The sequence below is a fragment of the Physeter macrocephalus genome, chromosome 11, assembly GCF_002837175.3.
Source record: "Physeter macrocephalus isolate SW-GA chromosome 11, ASM283717v5, whole genome shotgun sequence".
Classification (NCBI taxonomy): Eukaryota; Metazoa; Chordata; class Mammalia; order Artiodactyla; family Physeteridae; genus Physeter; species Physeter macrocephalus.
Genome location: NC_041224.1, coordinates 181,027,975 through 181,053,951, shown reverse-complemented (window position 1 = coordinate 181,053,951; position 25,977 = coordinate 181,027,975). Strand labels below are relative to the sequence as shown.

The following is a 25,977-nucleotide window of genomic DNA, read 5'->3' as shown; positions in this document are numbered from 1 at the left end:
CGCGGGTCCGAGTCCTGGTCTGGGAAGATCCCACGTGCCGCGGAGCAACTAGGCCCGTGAGCCACCACTACTGAGCCTGCGCGTCTGGAGCCTGCGCTCCGCAACAAGAGAAGCCATGACAGTGAGAGGCCCGCGCACCGTGATGAAGAGTGGCCCCCGCTCGCTGCAACTAGAGAAAGCCCTCGCACAGAAACGCAGACTCAACACACCCAAAAATAAATAAATAAATTTATTTTTTTTTTTTTTTAAAAAGTGCACACAGTGAGGCTTCCCACATGGCTCGTGAGGCTCTGCAGCCCCCGTCCTTTCCCTCCACTTCCTCAGAGGTGACCCAAGGCCCATATGCCTGCTGCTGGGACCCTCCCCACCCAGCCCTCGCCCTGCCTGCCCTGACAGCTGGACTTCTCCTGGTCTAACTCCTCTGCAGGCTTCAGGTCTCAGATTTCCCTGGAAAATCTCGACGGCCTTCCGACTGTGGACAGGGGCCCCTCTTAGATGCCTTCGTAATGTTCCATGGCCCCTAACAAGACCCTCATCAACCTCTCTTGAAATAAGTGGCTTTCTCTGTCCTACCCTCTGCCCACTGGACCCATAATCTGGGGGAGGACACCGACTGTGTTTGTTCACTACTGTTCTCCCCAACTGCTCCCAGGACACAGGGGGCACGCACAGACCTGCTGAATGTATAACAATTACGGTAAGAACAGAAAAAAACGAAGGCTTTGATGAAAGACGCTCCAACGTGTCTTATACAGAATGGCTTTCACATAAGAGAACGGGAACTGCAGATTTGGAGCTAGTGGAGAAGCTAGAAGGAGTTAGAAAAAGTATCACATTCCTACAGGTTAGGTATAAAAAAGGTTAGTTTCTGATGAGCTCTGTAAAAAGAGGACCAGAGGAAAAAAACTTCGTGGGAAACTTAAGTTAATCATACCTGAACTTGGATATTCTGGTCAGACTATGACACTTCAGTTCATAAGGGTTTAAAGGCCCATGAAGTATTGCCTGTACACATAAAATATACAAGATGTTACCAGTAAGTAAAATGTCACTTCACATACATTTTAAAAATCCAAAAGCCAGCTCACCGTTTAAAAAAAGAAAAAAGCTACACCTTCGTCAGTCATAACATCTTCGAGATTTAATGGGAGAAAAATGCCTTAAAGGAGGTATTTTTCTGGGATGCAACTGATTCCTTCCATGGGTTCGCTAACCTTCCCCTCTCTCTATATATAAATTTATACACATACTTTGGTCAAGAAAAGAAAACACTGCCAAATACTTCAGTGAAAGTATTCTTTTCATGGCAGCAGACTATTCCAGTTAAATAAGCAGGTCTACGACCACACAGCCAAAGGCTGGGGCAGTACAAGAGTGAGTCCCTGTCAGCCCTCCTCCAAACGGGCCGAGCGACTGGAGCAACCCTCCACGGGACGAAGCTAAGCTTTGACGCTGATTCTCAAAAGCCCACACACTGTGCTTCCCCTCGTTCTGACAGACAAGCACAGGTCGCTGTGACTGAAAAATGTTGCCTGCCCTCCGACTGCCTGTTTTTTGTTGCAAAATTCCTACACGCCCTGGCTTCTCCTTCACCTCTTCGGAGCAGTCCCTCAGAGCTACCTGAGAGGCTGCCTCCCGGGCTTCAAGTCCTCAGAAAGTCTGCCGAATAATTTGTAAAAAAAAAAAACATAATCCTCAACTTTCAGGCTGTGCATTTTTTTCACTCGACATTGCCTTTGGAAAGGTTAGTTTTAAAAAAGAACTAGTCATGGGACTTCCCTGGTGGTCCACTGGCTAAGACTCTGCGCTCCCAATGCAGGGGGCCCAGGTTCGAGCCTGGTCAGGGAACTAGATCCCACATGCTGCAACTAAGACCCGGAACAGCTAGCTAGCTAAATAATAAATAAATAAATAAATAAATTTGGCGCGGGGGAGGGGAAGAAAAGAAGAACTAGTCAAAGCATTGCTCTATACTAAACCCTAGGTTTTGGTCTTATTAATATAGGCTCCACTGTGAGAAAAGTAACGGTTAAAAACCAGTAAAGAGGGACTTCCCTGGTGGCACAGTGGTTAAGACTCCACCTGCCAATGCAAGGGACACAGGTTTGAGCCCTGGTCTGGGAAGACCCCACATGCCGCGGAGCAACTAAGCCCGTGCACCACAACTACTGAACCTGCGCTCTAGAGCCCGCGAGCCACAGCTACTGAAGCCCACGTGCCACAACTACTGAAGCCCACATGCCTAGAGCCCGTGCTCCGCAACAAGAGAAGCCACAGCAATGAGAAGCCCGCGCACCGCAACGAAGAGCAGCCCCCGCTCGCTGCAACTAGACAAAGCCAGCGTGCAGCAACGAAGACCCAACACAGCCAAAAATTAATTAATTAATTAATTTAAAAAAAAACAGTAAAGAAAAAACCATCATGACTACTAGCTACAACTCAGCTTATAAATGCAGAATGATTTTTTAAAAATTTAACTGAATTTTAAAATAACTCCTATAAATTACCTTGCAGTTTGGGTTACCCAGTTTATTGGAAGAAAAGCTCTCCAACAAAATCCGGATCAGATACTTTTCGTCGTCTTTCAAGGGGCATGGCACGGACATGTCTGTCACATATTCTACTGATTTGGAAAAGAGACCCTTGAGAACTTCATGGCTTTGCTGAATGAAATAAGAAAAGTTCATTTTGCTAAAAGGAAAACCAGTACTAAAGGCACTTTATTCCAAGCTAATCCAAGTATTTCATAGGCATGACCTTATTCTTAGGTGATCTTTAGATTATTAAGGTGTCAAAGGATAATTTTCTCAAGTACATTTTAAAATTCAAAGAAAAGAAATAAAACAGAATGTATTAAAGGCTCAATTCATTAGCCTTTACTACCTTTCAGCCATCAGAGAACTGAAAAGCGAGAAAAAGAATTTTTTGTATACAAAATGTCAGTTTCATATTGGGAATATTACCAGGAGCCCCGGAAGTGTTTTCTCACACGGAAACACAGCCCAGCCAGCTCTACAGTGACGTTTTCCTGCTTGTTTGTCCCTTGCCCAACTCAGCACCTCATCCCCAGCAGAAATTACAGAAGGACAAACAAACCACCTTCAACATGAGCCTCAATGTGGCAACTCAAACCTTCAGATCAAGAAAAATAGCTTCAGAACTGATTTTGAAAGAAACAGTTGAAAGACATTTTGAAATGTTCAAAATACTTGAAACTAATATTTTATAATTACTTTCCTTAGGGAGATAAATCTTGGAATCCACTTTTTAAAAACTCCCCCAAACAGAGAACACTTTCACATCTAATCTTCATTCCAAGAAAAAAAAAACAGCTCCGTAATCAGAAACCAACGAGAACAGCACTTGAACACCATAATTTGGTCTCAAAGAAACTAGAAGACATTTACGAGGGCACCACAGACCTTAACACACAGACCACTGTCCAGCTCTTCAACCCCCAATACCCTGAGAGGGGAAAAGGCCCCCCTTCTCTCTCACCCCCCCGCCCCCTGCACACACACACCCCGACACACACACACACGCTCCGAGAAGAAGGGCGGAAGCGCACACCTTGGACTCATAGGGCTCCTCGGCCAGCTCGGCATAGCCCTCCTTGACAAGGACGTCCCGCACGTTGACGGCGTCCTGCAGCGCCGAGGAGAGGTACGCGTCCACGTGCAGGACGCCGTGCACCACGGAGAAGACCTTCACGAGGAGGGCACGGCCACTGACCAGCGAGGAGAAGCGCCGGCCGGCCCCGCCGCTCCAGTGCTCGCCGCACACCAGACACGTCGCGGATGGGCGCATCTTGCAAATCTTAAACTCCAAAGCCTACGGGACAGAAGCGCACAGCTGAGCCAGTTTATAAATGTGCGAGACACTCACCCCAAATACCACTGAAAAGTGGCCCTGGTGCAGGGATCCTCACCAGTGATCTCCTACAAATCTACTGAAAACAGTTTCAGGGTAAGTGAGGATTTCATAGGTAAAAAAAACTTGGTTTTCCTTTTCGACAACAAAAAAAGTTTAGAATAACTTTTAGAAAGTGCATGTGGGAAAGCATTAGAAATTACTGCTGAATTAAAACTACTTTTTTTGCTAAGTGTGAAACAGTCCATGTATTTTAACTTGCTCCAAAAGCAGTACTAGCAAAAATATCTACAGCAATATATTTTTGGGAAAAAGCAGAAACCAAATTCGGAGAGCATGACAAAACGAGCGCCAGCCCTCCGGGCCTTGGCCCTGTCCATAAGCTGAGGGGCGACCACGTGACCTCCAGACTCCTTCTAGCTTTACGCTCTCAGACCACAGGAGCATCTCGACCTTACCTGAAAGGGAAGTTCAAGAAACTGACAGGGAATCTCCATTAAGACGTCCAGAGCTACGTGCGCCCTGTTTCCATAGTCTACAAAGAACACCTAGAGGATGAGGAAAGCGCCTCCGTTAGTACAGGCCAGGCAAACGCTGTGTGCCACCAACCACGGCCCCGCGACCAGCCATCCCAGCTCTGTCCTCACAGGATTCCTAGGGACGGGGCTTAAATCCTCACGTCACTGACGGAAGTAACTTTTCTACTAGACCACTTTTCTAACTGTAATGATTTTATATTTAATTTCCACTTGAAATTAGAAAAGACTTTCTATCAACTGCTATAAGTCTGTTTCATTTCCCTTTCAGTGATTTGTTACAGAAAAACATACCTCGGCAGAATTTCCAGAAACATAAAGGATTTGTGCTCTAAAGTAGCTTTCTTTATCAAAATCAGCAAAAGGAGCCAGACAGACCAGGTCTGGATGTGGGTGAACGGGCAAGGGCACCAGCTTCAGACGGCTGATTTCAGCAGTAAGCTTTTTCAGAATCTCTGAGCCTTTTTCATCAATCCTATATCCCCAAAAGTGCCCCACTTCAACCACCTAAAAAGGAGGAGGAAGAGCAGAGATGAACTCCAGAAAGGATTTCTGTCAAGAGGGATAGACACTCAAACTGCAGCCCTGGCATACCACCCTACTACATGTCACAAGCCAGATTCCCCAGTCCCTAAGTATTCTACGGGGGAGGGTGCCCGGGTTGAGCGAGGTGAGCAACAGTGTCTGGAGGCACAAGACGTCTGGGCACACAGCACTCTAGGCTCTGGGGGGGCACGTGAGAACAGGGCTGCTCCATCCCTGGCCAGACTCCAGGGCCCCCAGGTGCCCTCTGGGTGGCGAGGGCCGGGTGCGGGGTGAGCGCACAGCCCCCTGGAAGAGCAGTGGGGGGACGGGAGAGTGGATGTCCTCGCCTGCTGCCGCTGCAAGACGGCCGGGGCCGCGCTGCTGGAGCTCTCCAGTCTCCTGGCATCCAGGTTTCCATGGGAAGTCTCCCAGTGAAGGGTAACTACGGATTTACCAGGAAGCCCGATGCATTTTAACTGAAATTTTATTTTGAAGAAGTAAAAACTATACCCCAGTGAATAATGGTGCCAATGCTAGTTTTGTGGATATAAATTGAATTACACAAGCAAACAGCACTATGCCAATTAACATTTTACATGTATCTTGTCGCCCAAACTGATTTTAAAATGTACTAACATTTTAAAAATTAAACTTTGACTCTAGAATGAATATTTGTGTTACAGCCACATTTCAATTCAGCAAGTGAGAGTAATTCAAGCTCACCCAGATTTGCTACAGGTAACCCTTAAACAAGGCAGGTTTGCTCTCCGAGGGTCCGCTTACCCGGATACTTTTCAACAGTAAAGACTACAGGACTGCATGGTCCGTGGCTGGTCGAATCTGAGGATGCGGCGGGACCACGGATACGGAGGGCCGACAGTGAGTTACCCATGGATTAGCCCCACGTTGTTCCAGGGTCCAGTGTAGCTGACTAAGGTACACAGGCTGTGGGCGAGTGTCTCTATACATCCCCTATCTCATGTATACAACATGACAGTTCTAGATTAAGAAGACAGAAAAGCTCTAATGATTGGATCACACCATTCTTACCTCCGTAACACCAACTGTTAAGAGGAGATCTCTAATCATCTGGGATCTGTCTAACGTGTTAAATGAGACTCGCACAGGATCAACTGTCTGCTTCTGGAAGTCCACATTCACCCTATTTAACACAATTTATTTTAAAAGGCAATAAAAGTATTACAAAGAAAACATGTTTACATATATGAAGTTACTGCCTGAACTATTCCCCTGTTTCTATAAGAAAAGAACATTTTAATAAACTACCTAAAGCCAGAGATGACAAAGTCGATCTTATCTGAAATGTGAGTTTCTGATGGCTTCCTGAGCTGCCCTGGGGGAGGGTGTGTACCCCAGTAGTTACATACTTCCCTTCAGGAATAATTCTAAAGGTCAAGACTGTTATGGAATATCTACTTTTAAGGATATAAATTCTAAATCTAGGACCTGCAATGTTTCCTAACTTGTGGTTTCGGAGGTGAGTGACTCTGACTTTCAGAAAACTACAAGAATCCAAGCCTATTTAATGTTGTTAGGAAACAAATACATGATTTTCTAATAAACCTAAGAATTATCATTCATCCCTTGAAGCAGGAATATAATAAATGCTAAAATTCCAGGAGATGAAATATAAATTGATAAAAAGTTTCCTTTCCTAATAATTTTATTCTTAAATGAAGAGGAAGAATTATAAGAAATCTGATCCATCTCTCTTCCCAGTTTTCCAACCCACTTATTAAATAAGAGTGACTCAGGCTAAGTTACCCAGCAGGACAGGCCTACTCCACGTTATTACAGACTGAACCCACTCAACTCCCAAACTCGCGGAATCAAACCATCCCACACTGGATGAAACTTGATGGAACATACTTCCCTACCTCATCAATTCCTCAAATCCCTGTCAAATTCCTCATGGGGTTAAAAAGATTACAAACAAGAAAAGATGCAGGAGAATTCCTACATACAGCACTGTGTGAATATGACCGAAAGGTAAAGTAATCTGTCAGAAACACTGAAGGGCGATTTAATTTGGTCCAAGAGAAGCCAGCCTGCGAACTGCACGGCAGCTGCCTGGGGGCCGAGCAGACCCGTGCAGGCAGCCCGGCCCCCCTACCCTGCTCAACAGGGACGGGTGGCCTGTGCTGGCAAGCAGCAGGCTGCTCCCAACTGCGCCTGCGTCTTGTCCCGCTGCTGGCTCTGCTAAGGGCAAGGGAGACTCTACTCTGCTTAGGAAGAGAAAGGCAGTAACTGTAAGGAGGAAGAAAGGAAACTAACATTAGGGTCAATCCCTTCGATTTAAACTGAAAATGAAACAAATGGTTCTACCCAATCCTCCAAACAGCCTTGTACAATAGGTATCATAGCTATTAAACAGATGAAAACACTGAGGTTCAGAGAGGTCAAGTAATGTGCCCAAGCACACACAGCTAGGAGATGATGAAACCAAGCTACCATGCCAGTGCTTTTAGTGTGAACTTAAGCAAGGTGAAACAGTTGCTTAAAAATAATATTGAGAATGTGAAAGCAGGTAGACAGAGTTGTGCCCACCTCCCTTCTGAAAATACCTTGTATTCCTGAGCTTGGAAACAGCCCCTCCTTGCACCTTCCCTTCAATCTCCTCTGCAGAATGAACACTGAGTTCAAGGGAAACTTTCAGCTGAGACATCTTAATGGCCATATACACTGCAGGAAGAGTTTTAAACCTCTCTGTTGGATTGCGTGAAAACTCCACAAAGGCTCTGTTCCACAAATGTAAATAAAAAAATAAGTTTATGAGGCATGTTAATTTCTCTCAAGTTTAGATAGAGATTTTCAGTAACACCTCTCTTCAAAATACCAGCAACTCTTCCTTCTATAATTAATCAAGATGATGTATTTAGGGGAAAATTATTCACTTAAGAGAAATAAAAGTTACAATGACATAATATTAAATTAAAACCAAGTATCAGCCTCATGTATTACTCAGTATAGTGCAGAATAAAGATTAAGTTCAAAAGGAATTTTCGGCTATGAGATCTTGATTCTCATCATTAGAACAAAGTGACAGATTTGGGGTTTTGTTTTCTTCTATTTTATTGTAAAATAAAAATCAGACAGAGAAAAGCACACAGCTGAGTAGTTCAGTGATCTTTCTGATCTCCCTCCACAAAACCACCCAGTTTATCACGCAGTAATGTTGAGGCACGCCCCACCTTACGACCCACCCACATCGAAGTGTCCTATTATCCCATCCCTCCCTCTGGGGGAATAAGAATCAAACATGCAGTAAGGGGGCTTCCCTGGTGGCACAGTGGTTAAGAATCCGCCTGCCAATGCAGGGAACATGGGTTCGAGCCCTGGTCCGGGAAGACTCCACATGCTGTGGAGCAACTAAGCCCGTGCGCCACAACTACTGAGCCTGTGCTCTAGAGCCCGTGAGCCACAACTACTGAGCCCGTGTGCCACAACTACTGAAACCCACGCACCTAGGGCCCGTGCTCCGCAACAGGAGAGGCCACGGCAATGGGAAGCCCACGCACTGCAACGAAGAGTAGCCCGCGCTTGCTGCAGCTAGAGAAAGCCCGCGTGCAGCAACGAAGACCCAACGCAGCCAAAAAATAAATTAATTAAAAAAAAAAAACATGCAGTAAGGGTGCCTGCCAGACACTTCCTGGTAAAAAGGAAAAAAGCGTCAAGTTTACATTTGTTTGTATATGCATGTCAAAATCTCCCGGAGCAAAACATCATACTCAGAAAAATAGACTTATGACCGCTTCAACTACTGTCATGGAAATGTGTGATTTTGGGTGACCTGGAAGGACCCTGAGCTGATGAAGAGCGGCCTGTCGCGTCCTCTGGCCTCTCTGCAGCCTCCTGTCTCCACTGCACTGTCCCCCTGCCCTCGGCTCCCTTTCAACCCTCCTCCACCGACCCTGGGTGAGCTCACAAGTGAGCACGTGCAGTCTCCTCCTGTCCTCGGCTCCCTTTACTCACTTCCATTTCTGCCATCTTTCTCTAGAAGGAGCCTAAGTCTCTCCTTAGAAATAATTTCTTTCAAATACTCTAGAGCACATTTCCAAGACTCTCGTCTTCCCTGAGTATTTTCAACTCAACACGTGGAGAGAGCCAAGCCCGTGACATTCCCCGCCCGCCCCCCAGCCCCCGGCCCTGCCCTCCTGTCCACTCCCCCCAGCTGAAGTCCTGGCCCTTGCTGGCTCCTCTCTCGTCTTCGTCCTCCACAGGCTATCAACAGCTAAATCCAAGAGCTCTTCCCTCCCATCCGCTGCCTCCTTTTCACGTCAAAAGTCACCTCGGCTTGGACGACTGCCAAGTTTATGCTGGACGGCTTCTTCTCTTCATCACTCCCTGATTAAGTTCTACAAAACACAGTTCTAGTCAGAACACCCAGGGCTCTCTAAATACCCACTACTAACGTTCATACTTGTCAGCGGGCTACAAACACCATCCGAAAGACAGTGCCTGACGCCCACTCTTCAGACTCAATCTGACACAAACCCAGCTCCTGGCAAGAGGGCTCTGGCTGTGCCTGGCACACACCCTACACTTTCTCAAACCACAGCTCTGCTCACACTGGGCCCCTGCCCCACCCGCCGGGGCTGCCTACCCCCCAGGCCCCTCCAACTGCTCCAGAGGAAGGCCACTGCTCCTACTCTGAGCCTCAGATACGACATCTTCTTCCAACCCCCCAGGCCTCGCCCAGGACACTTCACGATGGGCAAACATCTGTGGAACTGATTTTACTCTCCACGCCGACCAATAATTTGAAAACGTCTCACAGGAGGAAACTGTGTGCCCACGTACGACCTGTGCTCCAGTGCCCTTGGCCCTGCACACAGCAGGCCCTGCTGGATCCCAAGGGGGAGGACAGTCTTGACTCAGTAACTATTTTATGTCATTCTCTGCCTTTAATATTTGATGCACAGAACTGGTATAACCAGAAGAACACTGTTACATCCCCAAGTAATTGGTATGACATTGGTATCAAGACTAAACACCAGAAATCTATGAGGAATCGAGTAAAATATAATTAAAATACCTATATAGATAACCCTGACAGAAAGAAGAAGAAATGAACACCAAATGTAATCCAGCAGTAAGGATTAAGGAAAGAGGCCGCTGCAAGCTTAGTGAGAGCCCGGACTGCACCATCCCAGTCCAAAGAGCACCCACGCACACAGAACTGGAGTCTCAGTAAAGCAAATGGACTTTCCATATTCAAGAAAGATGGTTTAGCTACAAGAATCCAATTTTAGGTAAGTACTTTTGTATATGTGGTTAAGAATTCGACTGCTAATTTATATTAGAATATTTAAGAACACTTGAGACACTGTAAGTTTAATTAAATCTGTAACGGTTGTTAGAAGCACCTAGAAAGACTTTACTTATTAGGGTTATATATTTGTCATGTGAGGCACTTACATGCTTACAAAGACAATCAATATATTAAGCACAGGAATGGAACTTTAAATGTGAGTCAATTAATCCAAAATTTAAGCAGAATGAATATGCTCAACTTGAGTTACTGGACATTAATCAAAGAAAATCGAAAAGTACTTCTTATTTACTAGATTTACAAAGCTTTGTAAATTAAATAAAACGTGTAGGACACGAGAAAATTTTTTCCAATTTTAAAAATGAATTTAAACACCGTCATAGCCTTTTCTGTGCATAAGCATTCTCTCTTGGAAATGAAAACTCAAAGTGATACTCCAAAACAACCACTTATTCCTTATCTGCAATTAAAATAGGCCAAATGTAACTGAGTTTTGCAATATTTGTCTTTCAAAAATATTTAGAACATGTAAGTTCTAAATAACTATAAGCAGATAAACTCTCCTGCAGGCATCTCTGGCGGCCGGCGACTTACTGTGAAATCTCGGATGGACACGCCCAAGTACTGGGCACTTCCAGAGCACCAGCCCTGTACCTCATGACGCTACTGAACCTTCTCGGCATCAGACGTCCTTTAGGAGGAACGTGGTTGAAAGAGAAGATAAATCGCTCCTGACAACAAGATAAACCACAGCTACGCTTTAAGAGCTGTCCTCAGCAGCCCTTCTGACGACCCATTTCCACACGTCCCCAAGTTGAAAGAAGCAGCCCCTGTAAACATAAAATCTCGTGGTTCTTTCGTAATTGCGGTGGATTACAAAAATACACTACTTACTTTGCACCATCAAACACGATGGATCTGACTTGGCCACACTGTCTAAAGAGAGACTGCAGTTGTTTATAGTAGAGAAATCCATAGGGAGGAACGTGCTTCAGCTGTAAAACACCACACTGCATTAACAGGAGCAAACACAGAGCTCACAGTCATAATGTTCACAAAAACAGAGCACGCTGTCTTTAAGCACAAAACGTAGACCCGACAGCAGGGTATTTAAGGACTAATGACTTCTAAATTATAATTAAGTTTTAATAATACATGTTAAACAAAGGCTAATTCTTCCCCTGTTAAAAGAGTCCAAAAGTCTGATACAGAAAAGTTAAGACTTATTTTTCATTTTTACCTTAAAATAACCAAGCTGACTAAATACATCTTTTTAAAACATAGTATTTCTATATAGGCAACAGCGGGAACTTAAAAATTAAAGGGAAATGCACCACTTGGCGGAGGAGCGGGTGCGCCCTCGCCCCCAGGCAGCACTAACAGGAAAGGAGCTGCAGCAACCCCTCCCTGTCCCAGCGCTTTCTCCCTCCCATCAGGGCGATCTGTGTTCCGAGGTCCGGCCCGAAACTGGGAGTCCCCTGCCCCGCGGCCTGCTTATCTCAGGGCCCAGCACAGCTCCATGAGAGGCAGTGGGTGGCTGAAAAGCAAGGGCTGGGGACTCAGGTCTGAGCTCAAGTCCTGGCTTGTCAGGGTTCTGCAGGCAAAAAGTTATGGAGCCACCCTAGGACCCAACAGCCACATCACTAATTAAGGGGGACAATAAGTCCTCGACTCAGAGCGTCAATGTGAAGCTCAGAGAAGAATGAGTAAAAAGCACTCGACAAAGGCCCTCTCAGACGATAAGCGCTACGTAAACACCAGCCACACTTAGTTTTTATAACGCACACAGCAGGCGACCTTTCGGCCCCCAGAGTGCAAGGTGAACAGGCCGCCTGGTGGCTGAAGGAGGCAAGCACAGCCCGCGTCTGAGGAGATGTGCTGTGGGGTCCCTCCCCCGGCGCACAGGCCGGGAGGGAGCACCGCCAAGGCGCGAGCGGAAGCCAACCAGAAGGGCTCCGTCCACCGGGACGGTCGGCACGGGCAGAGCCCCGGCCCGCTTCCTCGAGAGCAGTAAGGGGCTAATGACCGCCCCTTCAGGTAAAACCCGTCCCCCGGGTTCAAACAGCATGTCAGCTGCCTCTCGTTCCCAGGGTGAGCACCAGCTCCTCTCCAGGGCTCTGCAGAGACCCTCTCCCTGTGAGCTCTTACTTCTTCAGTAACAGTGTGAGGGAAACAACAGGAGGAGTAAGAGCTGGCAATGACGGCGTGTTTACTGTAGGCCAGGGACTCTGTCAAGTGCTCTGCACCCCCCTTTTTATTAGATATAGGCCGGTAATGGAACCCAGGGTCCGCTAAAAGCCCGATTCCCAAATGCTTTATTTCAGCTGCCCACCCTGAAGTGATCCCGTGCTCAGGTTTAAACAAAGGGTCCACACATGTTGATCTGATAGTCAGTGCCTGGGACTGACCATAAGATGTGCCCAAAGCTCATGTTAAACACTAATTTCCAGGCCACACTTTCTAGTTCAGATTCTGTGCCGCGGGGCCTCAAATCTGAATTTCAAATTAAACAAACACTCTCTAGGTGATTCTGATTCTATTAAGCATGAATAGGGATCAGAGTTTAAATCACAGTACAAAGGTGCCAACCAAATAACTCTTTACTTTGTGTAAAATGAAGTTGTCAATTTACTAAATGTTCTTAAATTTATGGAGAAGTATCTTAAATCCTTCAAAATGGGACATGAGCAGTCAAGGGTAGCCATGAATACCTAACTCTGCAAGGCTTTCTTTTTTTTTTTTTTTTTTTTTTTTTAGGCTTTCGTTTTTAAGGCCAGGTCTGCAAAACAGGAAGCGAGACTGAGGAACTAGTGGATGCATGTGAAAAGGTCAGACAAGCCATGAAATTGACTTTAGGGGAAAAAAATCCACTTAGTACTTACAAAAAAAATAGAGACAAGTGGGGAAATAAAATGTTTGTGTTCACCACATTGGAATGAAGCTCATCTGAAAACTGAGCACCCGGCCTCCACCCCAGAGAAGGCTGCCTGTCTCTCCACCTACCACAATGGTTGTCTTTGGGTCTTTGCCCGCCAGCTCCCTCACTGCCATCTCTTCGTCAGGGTGCCCAAAAGTAAAGTAATTTGGATAAAAAGCACCTGCCAATACAACCTGGAAGAGAAACTTATTTTCATGAAGTAACAGCATTATTTTATCACTTTATCTCACCAATATACCAACCTCATCCCAAAATATCATCTACAATATAAAAGATGAGTTTAATGTTAAAAACAAAAACAAAAACAAAAACAAAAAAACACTGGACCTTTAAACCAATCAAACAGAAAGTCACAATTCTGGTTACTTCCCCATAACCGAAACACTTTACACATGGTCTTTCCTCCAAGGAACCTGAGTACTTCTCAGAATGAGGTTTAGAAAAGAGCAGTGAGTTGAATAAGGATACAAATGATTGTACACACAGAGCCCCGGGGGTTAGCCAACTTTTTCTACATTTTCCATGACATACTTACTTCTATGGGTCAGGCCCTTTCCCAAATGTTTAGATAAAATTACAATTAAGACACTTAGATTTAGAGGAGCAGGCTTGCATCCAATATTCACTTCTAAAAGCATGCTGCGAAGAGCCCCTTCTTCAATAAAAATATACCAAATGAAATATACACCCATGAAAGACTCTCTCCTAAACTTCAAGTAATTTTACATCCAGAGAAACACTCCATTTCCCAGCATCCTCCAGTTTACAGGATCCACCTAGAACCCAATTCTGTATGCGTCAGCCAACACACTGACACATCCAAGAGGTACTCCTCCTCTGAGCCCCTACATCAGAAGCACTGGCCACCTTTCTAGGACACACTTCCCTCTACACAATGCCTAGAAGGTTCCATCCAACAAGCTAATTTGATCATGGCCTCCAAAGTTAAAATAATTTTTCAGTGCAAGGGAAGAGCCACATAATAATATTAAGAGCATTTTTACTTTCTTAAAAGCCAAAACAAAAGGATCTCTCCAGAAGCAGTAATAACGTTTAGCAGTCTTTAGAAACACTACTCCAGAGATTAGAAATGGGTCTGGATCATCAACTCAATGACATGGAAAACCTAAACTAGGTAAGGCCAGAGTTTTTCCTGGTGCCCAAACACAGTATGAACACTATGGATCTAAAATCTCCTGTGAGGCATGATTTGTATCAGAAAGGGGAAATAGGGCTTCCCTGCTGGCGCAGTGGTTAAGAATACGCCTGCCAATGCAGGGGACACCGGTTTGAGCCCTGGTCCGGGAAGATCCCACATGCCGTGGAGCAACTAAGCCCGTGCACCCCAACTACTGAGCCTGCGCTCTAGAGCCCGCGAGCCACAACTACTGAGCCCGTGAGCCACAACTACTGAAGCCCGTGCGCCTAGAGCCCTGCTCTGCAAGAGGAGCCACTGCAAAATGAGAAGCCCGTGCACCGCAACGAAGAGTAGCCCCTGCTCGCCACAACTAGAGAAAGCCAGCGCACAGCAACAAAGACCCAACACAGACAAAAATAAATTAATTAAATAAATTTTTTTTAAAAGCCTTCACATTTCTAATTAATAACTGTAAGCTTTCCAAATCATTTAAAAAAAAAAAGGAGGAAATAAGCACTGTCAAAACCACAAGACCTAATAAGCAGAAAGAACCAGGAAGAGACATCCAGGAAACTCCAGGGTACCTGCAGGATGAATCGTTGCTTATATGTATACTCTTGGTCCATGACAGGCCGCCGGGAATCAACATACATGTTGAACTGTGAGATTCTAGTCTTCAATTCTTCATATAATTCAGCCACCTAAGAAAAACACATTGGGAGATGATGTCTCCAAGTGATTATATCATTCAGAATAGCGAATGCACTAGAAAAATAGTACATAATGGGGAAAGCATTAGTATGTCTATGGGATGAAACACTGCAGCTATTAAGAACCATATTATTAGGACTTCCCTGGTGGCGCAGTGGTTAAGAATCTGCCTGCCAATGCAGGGGACACAGGTTCAAGCCCTGGTCTGGGAAGATCCCACATGCTGTGGAGCTACTAAGCCCGTGTGCCACAACTACTGAGCCTGCAAGCCGCAACTACTGAGCCCACGCACCACATCTACTGAAGCCCGCATGCTCTAGAGCCCGTGCTCCACAACAAGAGAAGCCACCGCAATGAGAAGCCCGCACACTGCATCGAAGACCCAATGCAGCCAAAAAATAAATGAAAAAATTTAAAAACTCCTTTAAAGAACCATCTTATTAAAGATTAATTAATAAAGAATGGAAAGGATGCTCAATACAATAGTAACAGAAAATACCAGGATACAAAGCTGTACATGCTTCATGATCCCAGTTTATAAGCACACAGGCACACACAGGAAACCACTGCAAATGCACAAACACAGTCATCTACAGGTGCCAGAGGAACAGGAGACCATGATCACAGCCTTTGCTGTAAGTCCTTTGAACACTTCTGAAACCTCTGCCATAAACATATACTTCTTCTGTGATTAAAAACAAGCTAAGAGGGTACTTCCCTGGTGGTGCAGTGATTAAGAATCTCCCTGCCATCACAGGAGACACAGGTTCGAGCCCTGGTCCGGGAAGATCCCACATGCCTCGGAGCAACCAAGCCCGTGCGCCACATCTACTGAGCCTGCGTTCTGGAGCCCGCGAGCCACAACTACTGAGCCCACGCAACTAGAGCCCGTGCTCCGCAACAAGACAAGCCACCTCAATGAAGAGTAGCCCCCACTCACCACAACTAGAGAAAGCCCGCGTGCAGCAGCAAAGACCCAACGCAGACAAAAATAAATAAATAAAAAATAATTTTATTTTAAAAAAAATCTTCTGTAAGGCTGTAGTATTGATACATACAACTTCTCTAATTAAAAATCAACTAAAAATTATGCAAGTCACTTTCTCTGATCAAAATGCAATAAAAACAAAAATATTAACGAAAAAACAAGATACCTAAAAGTATTTCTTTCTACCTGGAAACTCAAATATTCTTCTAAAAACTCTGAATCAAGGAGGAAACCAACACTAAAATAAGTTACAGACAGGGATAACAATGAGATCCCTACATGTCACAGATCAATGAGATGTGCCCCAAACTGTGCTCATAAGAAAATTCACAGCTTTAAATACCTTTAATTAGAAAGATTGAAAGTATTAATAAATTAAATTCTCATCTCAGTAAGACTAAAAACGTAAACCAAGAGACACAGAAAAACTAAATTAATGGAAAAAATTAAAAATCAATCCTTTGAAATCCTCCACCTTTCCCCTCCCCTCAAAACACCTGCACAGTAAAACTGACAAATCAAACCAAGAGTAAGTTCTCTGAAAATAAAAATAAAACAGACAGATTGTCTTGCAAACTGTGCAGTAAAGGATTAAGTCAGCAGGCCCTGTTGTCCACACCCTGGACATTCCAAAGAAAGGTTTGGCTCCTGGCAGGTCACCTCCAGGCCCTTGGAATATCCTGCCTTGTAAGAGTGACTTTGTTTACCTGAGGCCTTGGACACAACAAACAGTTCACGGTAGCAATGTGACTTCTGTATGGTGGGGACATACAGTATCAGTAACCTCTGGAGGGGCTAAAAACTAAGGAAGTTAAGGTCAGGCATGTGGGCACCCCACACTTATGTAACCAACCCTCAATAAAACCTTGGACGCCAAGGCTCGGGACGGCCTCCCTGGCTTGCAGTACTTCACGCGGGTTGTCACACATCGTGCTGCCCAGAAGACTCCACCGGGAGAGGACGACTGCAAGCTGGCACCTGGTCTCTCCTGGCTCCTCCCCACCCGCCTCTTACCTTTGCTGACCTTAATCTGTGTCCTTCAGCTGTAGTCAACTGTAACTGTGAATGTAACACATAAATTCTACCAAAGCTGGAAACGAGGATGTACTTCTTGGAATAATCTCTGCTACCCTGGGTATTGCTGGTACTTGATGAACACTTGGTAAGCCATCTTTACTTGCATTCAAAGAATTTATAACTTACCTCTCTAATTCTCTTGATTTGAATGTAATTTAACCGTCCCCAGTCAAGTTCATCCTTTAAATACATAAAAGGATAATATTCAATATTAATGTAACAAATTAGAGCTAATTTGGCTACTGCAATACATATATCTTAACTAAAACTATATACCAAAAAGAATATATACCAACAAGAAAAATAATATGGCTGACTCTGTAAAAGGTGGCTTTCACGAGTAACTCATGTAGTTATTCTAAGGATACATCTAGGCATGGCAAATTTAAACACACAGACGTATCAAGAATCTTTTGAACCTAGTCAGTTTAGAAGGAGAAGAACAACATGCAACCGCGCCCACCCAAAAAAATGAAGGCTAACAGGTTGGTTTTTTCAAGCTCATTATCTAAAACTTTGCTGAAAACAGCAGAAGGAAAAGCTTCGGGTTTTCTTAGTTTTGAGCCAACACGCCGACGCACGTCCCACAGGTATTTAGTGCCGGCAGCTAAGAGGCTCCTGACACAGGAAGGGTCGCTACTACCCAGGGGTGGGCGACAGGCAGCACGGCTGCCTCGAGGAAGTGACTACAGCTGAAAGTGGGCCCAGGAGCTGCCCTGGCCTGCGGGCCCTAAGGACCGTCCACAGTGACCTCCGCTCAGGCTGAACGCTGCCGGTTCACACACAGCGCTGAGGCTGAGCTAGAGAAGGCTCGGGAAGCTTCCATGACACGGGCAGCCATCCACAGAGAAACAGCTCACCGACCTTCGGATGCCGCAGCTCTCCTCTTTGTCTGCAAGTCCGCCAAGCCTAAAAACAAATGATCCAGAGTTTCAAAATAAAAAAATTTGGTTAGCGAATAAAGTCAGTCCAATTTCAACACATTTTGACCACAGAAAATTTACAAACTTTACTTTTCCAATCTACTTCATAGAATTGGACTCCCACCCTCATCTACTCCTCCCAACACAATTTTTTTTCTTTTGTCTGTGCCGCGAGGCTTGCAGGATCTCAGCTCCCTGACCAGGGATGGCACCTGCACCCCCTGCAGGGGAAGCGTGCAGTCCTCACCACCGGGCCGCCGGGGAAGTCGCCAGCTCCCAACACACTCTGCTTCCTAATGGACATCAGCAACCCTCACGGCGCTTCTGGTGGAGACGGCGTGTGCTGACAAGCGGCGGCAGCCGCCTTCACAGCTCACGCTGGGAAAACTTACCCTGAAGGCTTCAACAAGCGCAGCACAGTCACTCTTACCGTTGCCACAGAAATCCACTTTGTTCCTATAAACAGACGACAAAGAGTGTCACTTGACGCCATTAAAACACAGTGACTTTTAAAAATATGAAAGTTAAATACCTATATCCATCAAGATGCTGCCTAAAAGGCATCGCAAAAAAATTCTTCAAAGAAAGAGATGCCGCTAACGAGAGAAAAAACAAAGAGAAGACTGTCGGAGTAGCCTTACATTGCCCTCCGTCACCGCTGCTCGGCTCCCGCGCTCACCTATGATAAGACACTCATCGAGACATCCAAACACATGTCCGAGGACTATGAGTTTGCCAAGCTGCTGATTAACAGGAAGTTGGGCTGAAACTCTTCCTACGAAGGTCAATTCACCATCATGGGGGTTTTCATCTTCTCTCTGCCCACTCACCGCAAGTGCTCCAACCTTTATAAAATAAATTAGTGCGAGTAGCAAGCACTGATTTATTCACACTCTTTTCTTCCTTAAGGCAGGGAGTTTAAAACAGGAAACGACCAAATTTTGGTGAATAAGGTTCTAAAAGATACCTAAGTCAACTTATAAAAGATCGATACTGAAGTTTTTTAATTGGTTTTTTGATACTCAGAACACATTTTATTATTTTTTAATGCTGGGAGGTGACGCTCAAGCTACCCCCACAAAAGTCTACTTAAGTCCCAGATTTAACGAATATGGCACACACAGTACTAAACCAAACCTCCAACCACCACGTTGCGTGGTCACTCACAGCCAAAACGTACAGACTGCACAGAAAACGACGTCCTCAACTTGACTAAGTGTATTTTACGGACGCCCAAGCAGGTACCCAAGGTATCAGAGGCAGCCCCAGCTTTGAGGGTCCGAGGCAGAATGTCCGCAGCCCCAACAGGTGGAGGCGCCCAGGCCGGGGCACTGGGCGCTACAAGCAGCGAGAGCGGAGCGTGGGTCGGAGGAGAGTCAGAGAATGCACAGGAGCAGAGCAGGGCCTCCAGCAACAGGAAGAGGAGAGAGAGGCTAGCGTGAGGGTGAAGAGCAGAACTAGAGGGGAAGTGGGGAGGAGGCTGACAGAGCCAGGGCAGGAGAGCAGAGCTCTACGGCTGCCATCTCCTATCCAGCGCTTCTCAGCCCCGCCAACAAACAGCAATCCCCCGCGGGGGGCGGGGTGAGAGAGCAGGAGCTTCAGCTTCAGACAACTAACAAAGCTGGTCTGAACAACATATATAAAATCTGCAATCAAAAATTAGTCATGGGCTTCCCTGGTGGCGCAGTGGTTGAGAGTCCGCCCGCCAATGCAGGGGACGCGGGTTCGTGCCCCGGTCCGGGAGGATCCCGCATGCCGCGGAGCAGCCGGGCCCGTGAGCCGTGGCCGCCGAGCCTGCGCGTCCGGAGCCTGCGCTCCGCAACGGGAGAGGCCACAGCGGTGAGAGGCCCGTGTAACGCAAAAAAAAAAAAAAAAAAAAATTAGTCATGACATGCTTTTCCAAGCAAATGCTCATTATTTACAACTGTCAAAATACCTTAAAGATATCCACAGTATGAAACTTCTAAAATTCACCCAAAAAATCTTAGCTTTTCCTAACACGAACAAGTATCAGACGGTCCCACCTCCTTTAGCAGAAGGATGGTGTGTTCAATGTCACTCAGGCTAGGTGGAGAAAGGGCCGTTGCCAGCAGAGCCCTCGGTTCACCCATATCAAGTAATTTCACTTTCAGTATTGTGCTTCCTAATGGACAACGCTGAAAAGAACAAAACTTAAATTTAGAAACAGTAAAAATAAGTAAATCAATTAACCTATTCACATGACTAGTACTTTAGAGAGAGAAGGAGAGAAAAAGAAGAAAGGAAAACAGAGGAAGAGGGGTGGGAGAAGGAGAGAGAGAAATGGGAGATGAAGAGATGGGGGAAGAGAAGGAGAGGGAGAGAGAGATAAAGAAGGGAAGATGGAAAAGGGAAAGGGTGAGAAAGAAAGGAGAGGAAGCGGGGAGAGAGGGAGAGAAAGGAGACAGAGGCAGGAGAGGAAAGACAGAAGCCAGTTCCACAGCACGAACTATAAAAGCACACAGCAGCAGCGTCTATGGACAGTCGCCTACAGGGCCAGAAACGTGACATGGGTGTGAAGTCCCTCACTGATGCTTAGTGAATAGAAGCCAGTTCTGTGATTAAAGATTAAAGAGTTTGATCAGAAATGATTTTTCTGGGATCAAAATCATATGACACTCAAAATTATATTACTTAAACTATTCAGCAAAACTGTCTACAAGAAAACAAACTATGTCATAAAGATGACCAAAGTTTATTACCAACATCTCAGGAATGACATGGTCGGGGATGGAGCTGTCCCAGAAATCCTTGTATATGAGTCTGTAACAGTATCCTTTTGACACTCGTCCAGCACGGCCTGCAAAGGAGAAACATTCAAACTCTGGCATTAATTACTTTAACACTAGCATAAAGATATATTTAAGAATAACCATTAAATATTAAGAAAAACTTCCGTTATCTTCCACCAAACCAGTTTGGTAAAAACTTCAGAATAAGTGTTAGAAGTGATCTTCTATATACAGATTAAGTGCTGACTCCTACTCAGTGATGTACAGTGGAAAATCCAATGCATATTTCTAAAGAGAACCACCTTGGCCCCAAAATACAATGGCAATCAAAACATTTTAAATACCACACATCTCCTGCAAATGCATAGTTCATAAAAACTGGTAAAAATACAGAGGTCACCAAACGAAAGTAATCAAGTTGGCGAGAGAAGCCCCAGTGAAACGGCTGGTTGTTACCCATCCCAACACCTCTGCAAAGGCGTCACTCAAGACAATGGCTTCATATGAAATGAGTGATCCCATGCAAAGAGCCCAAAACCAGGCCTGGACCACGGAGACCATCCTATAAACGACTGTTCTCTTGTGATGGTATTGCTTGTGCAATGGAAACTCCTTTATCCCCAAACATAATAAAATCTGAGAGAGAGGAGACAGGTGGGGAGGGGGGATTCTTCACAAATACTCAGCTTTTAAAAAACGGGGCAGCCCAGGGAGGAGCTTTCCTTCCCCACCTGTGGAGCCTGGACCCCTGCCCCCTTCTGCCCCCACCCACCTGTCCTGCCACAGGAGACTGAGTACAGAGTCCGGACTGCTGCCTCCGCCACCATCTACCCACCGTATCTTCAAATGACAGGACTGTCTAAATGGAAAATCCCAAGGTAATGACAAAACCAAAATCAACTCCTAGAACTGATCGGTGAAATCAGCAAGTCACAGGGCACAATACCAACACACAAAAATCAATCACATTTCTATACACTAGAAATGAACACGTGAAAACTGGAATTAAAAACGCCATCACAATCATTATAATCCCTCCAAATTAAACTGAATACTTAGGTGTAAATCTAGCAAAACATATACAGGGATCTGTATGCTGAAACAAATCAACAAATTAATCTGTATGATTAAACAAATCAAAGACGACCTAAATAAAGGGAGACACTATGTTCAGGGATACGCAGCTTCATCATAGCAAATATATCAATTCTCCACAAACTGATGTACAGGTTAACACAATTCCTAGCAAAATCACAGGAGGCTTTTTTGTGTGTGAAGATAGACAAGATGATTCTAAAGTCTATATGGAAAGGCAGAGTAGAACAGTTAAAACGATTCTGAAAATGAAGAATAAAGTGGGAGGACTCCATGTGTTTCGTGAGAAGTCTTACTATACGGTGATCAAGACAGTGTGGCGTTGGTGGAGAGAAAAACACACAGATAACAGAACGTAATGAAGAATCAGAAATAGACCCAGACAAGTACACCCAAGCGATGTTTCACAAAGGTACAGAAGCCTTCAGTGGGAGGAGAACAGTGGTGCAGGAACAACTGGGCATCCATAAGCAAACCTCACACCATCTACAAAAGTTAATTCAAATGGATCACAGATACAAATGCAAAACATACCTATGAAATGTCTAGAAGAAAACACAGGAGAAAAATCTTTGCAACCTAGGGCTAGATGAAGAGTTTTACATGTGACACCAGAGGCATGATCCATAAAATGAGAACCTGATAAATGAGACCACACCAAAATTTAAAACTTTTTCTCTATGAAATACCCTGTTAAGAGGATTAAAAGACAAAATATAAACCGGGTGAAATATCTGGAAACCACTTATCTAATCAAGGACTATATCTAGTACATATAATATAAAGAACTCCCAAAACTCAACAATAAAAATACAAACAATCCAGTTAGAAAATGGGCCAAAGACTTGAACAGACATTTCACTGAAGAGATACAGAAGACAAATAAGCATAAGAAAAGATATTTAACCTCATTAGCATTCAGGAAATGCAAATTAGAATTGCAATGAGATATTATTATGTACCTTTTAGAATGGCTAAAATAAAAAATAGTGGTGTACCAAATGCTGGCAAGGATGTGAAAAAAACAGATCTCACACATTGCTGGTAGAACTGTAAAATGGTACAGCCACCAAAGAGATAGTCTGGGGCAGTTTCTTATAAAAGTAAACATATTCTTACCATACCACCCAGTAATTGCACTCCTGGGCTTTTATCCCAGAGAAATGAAATTTTATGTCCACACAAAAACTTGTACATCAATATTCACAGTGGCTTTATTTGTAATCGCCAAGAACTAGAAACAGCTCAAATGTCCCTCAACAGGTGAATGGTACTGTTGACCTTAAAAATAAAATAGTAATTGGGACTCCCCTGGTGGTCCAGTGGTTAAGACTCCATGCTCCCAAAGCAGGGGGCCTGGGTTCAATCCCTGGTCAGGGAACTAGATCCTGCATGCCACAACTAAAAGACCCCAAGTGCCGCAACTAAAAGATGCCGAGTACCGCAACTAAGACCTGGCGCAGCCAAATGAATAAATATTCAAAATAAATAAATAAATAAATAAAAACAGTACGTTTACCAGCAGAATGGGTTTATTCAGAAATAGCAGAGAATTGCAATTTGGGACAAGCAAGCTATGGCAAAAACCACAGGCAAGTCCCATATAAAGAAGAGGAACATTATTTTATAGAGAAAAGGGAGGAAGCTGGGAGGGGCTGTCTTGAACACAAGTCCATGGAGAACAGCGAGAGTTCAGGGTGGGGACAGTCTCTCATCGGCCAAGCTGCTGGGGCAGACGATTTCTTGTGGGAGATGCAAGGCACAGTTTTTCCTGTTGGGGCCTATAACTGATGTTTCTTTCCTGTTGCTGGTTCTTGTTGGCATCTGAAGTTGACATTCTTCCTGTAACTGAGCTCCAGTGGTACTTCAGGTGGTAATGCACAAGAGCGCCCCCTTCTGACCTCCCCCTCCATTTTAGTGAGGTTTCCCTTTACTAATTTTCAAAATACAATGGAATATTATTCAGCAATAAAAAGGAAACTTTTGACACATGCAGCAACTTGGATGGAGCTTAAGGACACTACAGCGAGTGAAAAAAGCCAATCTTAAAAGGTTACATGCGGTATGATTCCACCTAAATAACGTCCTTGAAAGGCCGCAGCTATGGCTATGACGAAGGGGCTCGAGGTCGGCAGAGAGTGGCAGGGGACAGTGTGACTAAAGATGCAGCACCAGGCAGCTCCTTCAAGGCAGCTGGAACAGTTCTGTGTTCTGACCGCGGCGGTGGCTACACATGGGATCAACGGGAGAGAAGCCTGCACGGTGTGAACCTGGGCAACTGACTAGGGTCTGCGGTCCAGCCCTGGGCTGACATCAGCTGCTTGGGCTGACGCTGCACCGAGGTAGGAGGTGTCACCACTAACAAGCTGAGATGCTGGGGCTAGGGTTCAAGGGACTCTATGTACTATTTTTGCAACTTCCTGTATGGGAAAAATTTTCTAATTGTAGAAATTTTGAACATACAAAAAGACAAAGGATACAATTCCTATAATCTCAAGACTGACCCAAAAATAATCACTTTAAACATTTTTTTATATCTATTGGGTTGGCTTTTTTCCATTACACCTTATGGCAAAAAGCAAACGAACTTTTTGGCCAACAGTATTTCTAGTCACTTCTTCTAAGCGTAGTTTTATGTTCTGGATTTTTTATGGTGGGGGGGGGCGAGGGGGGTTGAGATGATTATAACAATACATAAGGTTTTTCCAAGGTGATGAGAAGCTCTCTATGACAGTACTTCAGTGACTCCTTAATCATTCTCTCTTTTTTTAAAATTAATTAATTAATTAATTTTTGGGGGGCCGTGTTGGGTCTTCATTGCTGCGCGTGGGCTTTAGTTGCAGCGAGTGGGGGCTACTCTTCGTTGCGGTGCGTGGGCTTCTCACTGCGGTGGCTTCTCTTGTTGAGGGGCGCGGGCTCAGTAGTTGTGGCATGGCACATGAGTTTAGTTGCTCCACAGCCTGTGGGATCAGGGCTCGAACCCATGTCCCTTGCACTGGCAGGCAGATTCTTAACCACTGCCCCACCAGGGAAGTCCCTTAATCATTCTCTCTTAATCCCTCTCCAGACAAGTCATTTCAAGAGAGGTAACACGACAACACGGTTAAAGTTGCGGGCTGTAGCCGTACGTCTGGGTCCTAGTCTCGGTCCCAGCACTTCCCAGGGTAACCCGAGCAGGCTACTCCTTCTGTGTGTCGGCTGCACCACTGAGAAGTCCGGGTGTTAACAGCGGGTACCTCACTGGGGGAATGAGGGGTAAATGCGTAAGTACACGGAAAATACTTAGACTCGTGCCTGGCCCGTGGCGAGCATTCGGAAATGTGGCCTCTGCTCTGTTTTTTGATGTGGCAGCTTTATGACCCAACCCAACAGGTATCCTTGGAGCAGTCCTTCAGCTGTCCTCCCCGAAGGCTCTCTCATAAAGCACAAGCTGCATCTCAGTCCATGGCGAGAAGGCTGTGCCCTGGAGCCACTTCCCACAGGCAACTGCATGGTCACTGTGGCTAAAGCGCCCCCCACCCCGACACCCAGGCCCCGACAAACGACTCCACACCCTCGTCTCCCCAGCAATACGCCATGTGCACTCGCAGAAAAGGCTGACCCCTCCGTGGAGTCAGCTCAGCTCAGGAAAAAATCATCCCAGAAGGATCAAAACTTGGAGAGAAGTCAGAGGAAGGACGAGCAGCAATTAACCAGTGACCCTCACGGCTTCCGTAACTCGTCACCGTGAAAGATGACAGGACCGCTCGTCCAGTGTGCGCAAAGGCTCCTACCTACTTCAATGGACACGAGGAGGATCGTGCATTTGAACAGCGAGTCTGACAGTATGAAATGCTGCTGCTTAGAACTTAAAACCGGTTCCGATAAAGGAAATCTCTGAATAAGACTAAACGTACAAAAAGCAAAAAATTCAAGAAGACACCCGAATGCGCCACCAACTCCTATTATTGTGCTGGAACACAAATGCCTTACCTTTTCTCTGATCACAACTGGTTTTAGAGGCCCAACTCAATCGCAGGCTCTGGTAATTCGTATCTTCATCACAAACCAGAGTTCTAGTCAAACAAAAATCTATAACTGTCATTTAAAAAAGGTAATGTAAATACCAGGCTAGCAAGAAATAGTTGTGTAAC

General features: G+C 45.2%; 1 protein-coding gene across 1 annotated transcript in view; it reads right to left on the bottom strand.

The window, feature by feature from the left end:
• TDRD9 (tudor domain containing 9) overlaps positions 1-25,977 on the bottom strand; it is a 130,448-nt gene that overhangs the window by 17,403 nt on the left and 87,068 nt on the right. Inside the window, exons 14-30 of the mRNA XM_007128400.2 lie at positions 20,720-20,817; positions 20,024-20,155; positions 18,679-18,844; positions 18,532-18,595; positions 18,392-18,455; positions 17,941-17,985; positions 17,203-17,256; positions 14,885-15,001; positions 13,228-13,335; positions 11,119-11,219; positions 7,517-7,690; positions 5,982-6,093; positions 4,701-4,913; positions 4,329-4,418; positions 3,571-3,831; positions 2,508-2,663; positions 935-1,005 (exon numbers count right to left, since the gene is read on the bottom strand). Of these exons, the coding sequence (XP_007128462.2) occupies positions 935-1,005; positions 2,508-2,663; positions 3,571-3,831; positions 4,329-4,418; positions 4,701-4,913; positions 5,982-6,093; positions 7,517-7,690; positions 11,119-11,219; positions 13,228-13,335; positions 14,885-15,001; positions 17,203-17,256; positions 17,941-17,985; positions 18,392-18,455; positions 18,532-18,595; positions 18,679-18,844; positions 20,024-20,155; positions 20,720-20,817 (2,026 nt within the window). The remainder of the gene's footprint in view (positions 1-934; positions 1,006-2,507; positions 2,664-3,570; positions 3,832-4,328; positions 4,419-4,700; positions 4,914-5,981; positions 6,094-7,516; positions 7,691-11,118; positions 11,220-13,227; positions 13,336-14,884; positions 15,002-17,202; positions 17,257-17,940; positions 17,986-18,391; positions 18,456-18,531; positions 18,596-18,678; positions 18,845-20,023; positions 20,156-20,719; positions 20,818-25,977) is intronic.